Source organism: Aegilops tauschii, chromosome 1 (assembly GCF_002575655.3).
Source record: "Aegilops tauschii subsp. strangulata cultivar AL8/78 chromosome 1, Aet v6.0, whole genome shotgun sequence".
Classification (NCBI taxonomy): Eukaryota; Viridiplantae; Streptophyta; class Magnoliopsida; order Poales; family Poaceae; genus Aegilops; species Aegilops tauschii.
In genome coordinates, this window is record NC_053035.3 from 62,886,077 (window position 1) to 62,892,296 (window position 6,220).

Consider the following 6,220-nt stretch of genomic DNA (forward strand, 5'->3'; position numbering starts at 1 on the left):
CAATTGGTCAGAGACTGGTGAACGCCAACTTCTTGGCAATGACTTAACCAAAGAGGCTGAAGAAATGTGTAAAGTCATCCGTGATAATCTCAAAGCCGCGCAATCGCGCCAGAAGAGTTACTACGATAGTAAGCACCGTGATGTGGCTTTCGAGAACGGAGACCATGTCTACCTCCGCGTCTCTCCAATGAAAGGCACTCGTCGCTTCGGTATCAAAGGGAGCTTGCCCCTAGATACGTGGGTCCTTTCAAGATCATTGGCAAAAGAGGCGACCTCGCCTATCAACTTGAGCTTCCTTCCAACTTCGCGAACATGCACGATGTGTTCCACGTGTCACAGCTCCGCAAGTGCTTCAAGACGCCTGAGCGCACCATCAACTTCGAAGAGATTGACCTTCAAGAAGATATGTCTTATCATGAGCACCCCGTTGCTATTCTTGAAGAAACTGAGCGCAAGACTCGCAACAAGTCAATCAAATTCCTGAAAGTGAAGTGGTCGCATCATTCCAACCGGGAAGCCACCTGGGAACATGAGGACCATCTCCGTTCCAAATATCCGGAGTTCTTTCAGTCCTAGATCTCGGGACGAGATCCTCTTGTAGTGGTGGAGTGTTGTAACACCCCGGATGTAACTTTCCATATTTGTAACTCCAACTCTTGCCATTTTCGGCTTTGTGCTATGATATTCTCCTCGTGGTCGGGTTTTGTCTTTCGTTTTGCATTTTGTTCATGTCATGCATTTCATATCATGTCATCATGTGCATTGCATTTGCATACGTGTTCGTCTCATGCATCCGAGCATTTTCCCCGTTGTCCGTTTTGCAATTCGGCGCTCCCATCTCCTCTGACGCACCCCTCTTGTTTTCTTTCGTGAGCGGGTTTCAAACATTCTCGGAATGGACCGAGGCTTGTCAAGTGGCCTTAGTATACGACCGGTAGGCCACCGGTCAAGTTCCGTTCCATTTGGAGGTCGTTTGGTACTCCAACGGTTAACCGGGCACCCGCAATGTCCATTTGTGTGTTGCAGCAAAACCCCCCTCAAAAACAGCCCAAAACCCACCAAACCCTCTTCCATGTTGTAGGTCGTTCGATCACGATCGTGTGGGCAAAAACCGCACCTCATTTGGACTCTCCTAGCTCCCTCTACCTATTTATATGTGACCCTCCCGAAATACATCCGGAGATGAAACCCTAACCCGCTCCTCCCGTCGCCGCCGGACGCGTCCGCTCCCCGCCGGACGAACCCGCGCCGCCGCCCTCGCCCAATCACGCCACGACACATCAGCGCCGTACGTCGGACGAACCCGCCGGCCCGCCGAAGCCCGCCGCGGGCCCTCCAGGCCCGCTTCCTCCCGCGCCGCCGCTCAGGCCCCGTCGCCCCGCGCCCGCCTCCTCACCGCGTCGCTCCGCCGCCGCCGGCCGCCGTCGTGCGCCGCGCGAGCCCGCGGTGCCCCGCCACCGTTCGGCACCGCCGCCCTCGTCGCCCGCGCCTCCTCCGGCCACCCCCTCCGACCGCCGGGCATCCTCCCTCCGTCTCCGGCGCCATTCACGGCGAGGCCGAGCCCGAGCCCGAGCGCTCTCTCCGGCGCCATTCACGGCGAGGCCGAGCCCGAGCCCGAGCGCGAGTCCATGTTAAGTTCCTGTAGCATGTTGTTTTCGTGCTCTGAACATTGCTACCTGACGCTGTTTCAGACATGTCCAGTAATTTCACCAAGTCTGTGATCCTGTTATCTTTTGCACTTTTGCCATGCTTGTTTGAGCTTGATATGTTATGATCTAGCCGTAGCTCAGTGTTCATCTTTTGTCAAGCATCTCCTGTAGATTACTGTCATGTGCTTTGTTGCTACGTTGGAGTGCTGTAGCATTGTTGCTTGTTGCATTTTAAGTGCTATCATGCTGTTAATCGCAGATTCGTGTCATTCCTGTTTTGCTTGCCTTTTGCAAACCGTACATCCGTTTCCGGTGATTTTATATCGATTTCGACCGAAATCATCTCATCTTTCCAGTCGCATGCTTGGTTTGCCAAGTTACTACCTTGTTCATCATTTTCCTTCCGGAGCACGCATATGCATCGCATATCAGATCTCGCATATCATTCATGTTTTGCATCATGTTGCTTGTGCATTTCTCGTGATTGATTGTGGTTCCGTTGCTTGTGTTCTTGTCTTGGGTAGAGCCGGGAGACGAGTTCGTGAACGAGGAACCTGTTGAGTACGCTTACGAGGATCAAGCTTCCGACCACTCTGAGAACCTTGCAGGCAACATGACCACCCCTCGAAATCACTTCTATCTTTGCTTTGCTACTTGTTCGTTCTATTGCCATGCTGCATTACCTATCACTTGCTATATCATGCCTCCCATATTGCCATGTCAGCCTCTAACTATCCTTTCCTAGCAAACCGTTGTTTGGCTAAGTTACCGCTTTTGCTCAGCCCTTCTTATAGCGTTGCTAGTTGCAGGTGAAGATGAAGTTGGTTCCATGTTGGAACATGGATATGTTGGGATATCACAATATCTCTTATTTAATTAATGCATCTATATATTTGGTTAAGGGTGGAAGGCTCGGCCTTATGCCTGGTGTATTGTTCCACTCTTGCCGCCCCTAGTTTCTGTCTTACCGGTATTATGTTCCTTGAGTTTGCGTTCCTTACGCGGTCGGGTGATTTATGGGACCCCCTTGACAGTTCGCCTTGAATAAAACTCCTCCAGCAAGGCCCAACCTTGGTTTTACCATTTGCCACCTAAGCCTTTTTCCCCCGGTTTTCACGAGCTCATTCGGGGGCTTTGCTGGTCTTGTTTTACCATTGTCGAAATGTCTTGTAAACCGGGATTCCGAGACTGATCGGGTCTTTCCGGGAGAAGGTTTATCCTTCGTTGACCGTGAGAGCTTATGATGGGCTAAGTTGGGACACTCCTGCAGGGTATTATCTTTCGAAAGTCGTGCCCGCGGTTATGAGGCAGATGGGAATTTGTTAATGTCCGGTTGTAGAGAACTTATTACTTGACCCAATTAAAATACATCAACCGTGTGTGTAGCCGTGATGGTCTCTTCTCGGCGGAGTCCGGGAAGTGAACACGGTTTGAGTTATGAATGACGTAAGTAGGAGTTCAGGATCACTTCTTGGTCATTGCTAGATGACGACCGTTCCGTTGCTTCTCTTCTCACTCTCTTTTGCGTATGTTAGCCACCATATATGCTTTTGCCTGCTGCAGCTCCACCTCATTACACCATCCTTTCCTATAAGCTTAAATAGTCTTGATCTCGCGGGTGTGAGATTGCTGAGTCCTCGTGACTCACAGATTCTACCAAAACAGTTGCAGGTGCCAACGTTGCCAGTGCAGATGATGGGATCGATCTCAAGTGGGAGTTCGATGAGGAACGTGGTCGTTACTATGTGTCTTTTCCTGATGATCAGTAGTGGAGCCCAGTTGGGACGATCGGGGATCTAGCATTTGGGGTTATCTTATTTTCATCTGGATCTTGACCGTAGACGGTCTATGTGTGTATTTTGGATGATGTATGATTATATTTATGTATTGTGTCAAGTGGCGATTGTAAGCCAACTCTTTATCCCATTCTTGTTCATTACATGGGATTGTGTGAAGATGACCCTTCTTGCGACAAAACCACTATGCGGTTATGCCTCTAAGTCGTGCCTCGACACGTGGGAGATATAGCCGCATCGTGGGCGTTACAAAATAAGACGGTAACACAATTGAATTACTTGTTAAAAATCTTGTTGGTATATGTCTTGCTCATCTGCCTCTCCATCGGTAAATATGTTAGCAATTTAGGCTGCTTGAGCGTGGTGTTTGCTTCTTGTTGTAGCTCAGATCCCAGTATTTTTTGTTGCAACGCTATGTATTGCTTGGCAAACTGCAGCAATGAGTTGCCAGGCCTCACATACCGCTTCAGAATAGCATTGAACCCCTCGCTGCGCTGTGTACTCTGCAGAAATGGGAAGAAGCAGTACATGAAGTAGGCCGGCACCCAGTACATTCGCTTATCCCACAGGCTAGTAAGCGTCTCGTTGTCTTGGACTTGATATGTTTCAATCGTAGCTGTCCAGCTTCGGTCAAACTCCTCCACCGTCAAGCTGTGGTCCACGCACAACTCGAATGCCTTGTGCAGCTCTGGACGGTCGGCAAAGAATGGTCCTAGCGTCTCCTCAGCCTTCTTAATAATATACCACCTGCAGTGCATGCGCACTGCCAACGGAAAGACCTCCTCTATGCCTGCACGCATGCTAAAATCCTGGTTTGTTATTATGTTCATCGGAGCAAGTCCAGCCATGCACTCCAACAAGGTTTTGAATAGCCAAGTGTACCCATCAGTATCTTCATTCCGAACGAGCCCGCAACCGAACTGCAATGACTGATTCTGGTTATTTATTCCTATGAATGGAGCGCAGGGCATCTTGTACATATTAGTGAGATATGTCGCGTCGAACGAAATGCAATCTCAGAAATGTTTGTAGGCTCTTCTTGCAGCACCACCCAGCCAATACATGTTCCTGACACGGTCCTCATCGTCCAAACTTATCCTGTAGAAGAAATCAGGATCTGCTTTTGCTTTCTCGTCGAAGTAGGCTATCTTGTCTTCTATGTCAGCCAACCTGCTCTCTCTAAGGTACTTTGCCTTTAGGTTTGTGACGTCTGCTGGTATGTAGGGCATGCTACTCAGAGTTCCATTTTTGCTGTGGATCATGGATAGTATCTGTACCATTCTTGATGGACTGACGTTACAATCATGTAGTAGCTTTATGAATTTCTTCTCGAGGGGGCTGAATCCTCTGTGGGCGCTCAGAAATTTTACCAGGTCAAACTTCTTTATGAGTTCATGGTTGTGCTCCTCGAAATATTCAGTGACCACCCACCGTGCTCCATCTACGTTTAGCTTACATCGGACAGGGCATTCCGTCTTGACAATGATACCTCTCCTTCGTTCCGGCACGACAAGCGCAACACCTTTACCCTTCTTGTTCCTTCGTGCCTTGTAGCACCTCATCTCACCTCTGATGTACTTGTTAGTTTTTTTAATTTTCCTATGGTATTCGGTGTTGACCGCAAACCCATGGAACATTGCATATCTTTGGTAGAATTCCTTGGCATCTTCAACGAATCAAATCTCTGCCCAACATATGGTGGCTGAGGTACCATGATTTCTGATTACCCATCTTCTTCATCCCCTTGTGCTTCGTCATCAGTTTCATCATTCACTTCAGTATCGGCAGTTGTTTCATCTGCTTGACTGATGCTTGTGCTGGTGTGCAAAAGTGTGCTTGTCAGTATTGCTGGAACGATTGCCATTTCCGACAGTGCTTCTGCATTGTTTGTGGCAAGATTGTTGACTGGCTGGTGGAATGCTTCTTCCGTGTGCTCAGAGGTTCCTGCAATAGATGTCCCCGCGCCGCTGTTGATCGTAGTTGAAGGTCCTACAAAACAAAAACAGGTGCGTGTGAAAGCATGGCTTCAATGGTAGGTTTATCGCAACGGAATATAGCAACTGCATCTAATTTGGCTTGACATCATTCATAGAGCAAGTCATGGCATCTGCATGTGGCCATGCATGGCAACTGCAGTTTTTTAGTCATGGCAGCTACAGTCCAACAAACATGGCATTAATTTTTGCCAAGGCATGGCAACCAGCATCTTTAGCATCAAACCTTGGATTCTAGGTACGAGCTCACTAGGCAAATGGAATCAATCACGAATGTTGCACACAGGCATACAACAATTGACAAATCCTAAAGCCAATAGATGACTATTTGCACGCGTCCACTTGGTAGGATTTTTTTGTTGTTTTTCTGCCACCACCGTGACAAATCCACTTCCCCCCCCCCCATGCTATTTCCACAAAAGCAAATGCACTACTGTTTTTTGGGTTCACATTTTTTTACCTTGTTGTGCCGCATGTGCTGATAGTATCTGGTTTGTCATTCCAATTTGATGTGCTCTATCTGCAATAGCGTTGGCCTGCAATTGTGAAGCTTGCCATGAGACGTTTGCCGATGTGGTTCCACCATAACAACCTGTGAACATTTAGCAGTTGGGCAATGCATGGCAACTGTAGTTTGTACAACATGGCACATGTAGTGGTCCAACCACGCCACACAGATTTTTTTCACACTTGTCACCCACAGTTGTTTAGACATTGCAATCACATTTGATTATACATGGCAACTACAGTTGTCCATGCATGGCAACTGCAGCTGTCCAGG

At 48.4% G+C, this 6,220-nt stretch overlaps 2 protein-coding genes across 2 annotated transcripts; both read right to left on the reverse strand.

Annotated features, from left to right (window-relative positions):
- Positions 1 to 3,720: 3,720 nt before the first annotated feature.
- LOC109780061 (protein FAR1-RELATED SEQUENCE 5-like) lies at positions 3,721 to 4,203 on the reverse strand. The gene has a single exon (XM_020338650.1). The coding sequence runs from the start codon at positions 4,201 to 4,203 to the stop codon at positions 3,721 to 3,723; it is 483 nt and encodes a 160-aa protein (XP_020194239.1).
- A 258-nt stretch (positions 4,204 to 4,461) lies between these two features.
- LOC109780060 (protein FAR-RED IMPAIRED RESPONSE 1-like) lies at positions 4,462 to 5,007 on the reverse strand. The gene has a single exon (XM_020338649.1). It carries the CDS (start codon positions 5,005 to 5,007, stop codon positions 4,462 to 4,464), a length of 546 nt encoding a protein of 181 aa, XP_020194238.1.
- Positions 5,008 to 6,220: the final 1,213 nt, after the last annotated feature.

What these genes read in the sequence shown, in the direction of transcription:
- LOC109780061 (XM_020338650.1), bottom strand. Translation starts at nt 4,203, where the DNA reads ATGCACTGCAGGTGGTATATTATTAAGAAGGCTGAGGAGACGCTAGGA.
- LOC109780060 (XM_020338649.1), bottom strand. Translation starts at nt 5,007, where the DNA reads ATGAGGTGCTACAAGGCACGAAGGAACAAGAAGGGTAAAGGTGTTGCG.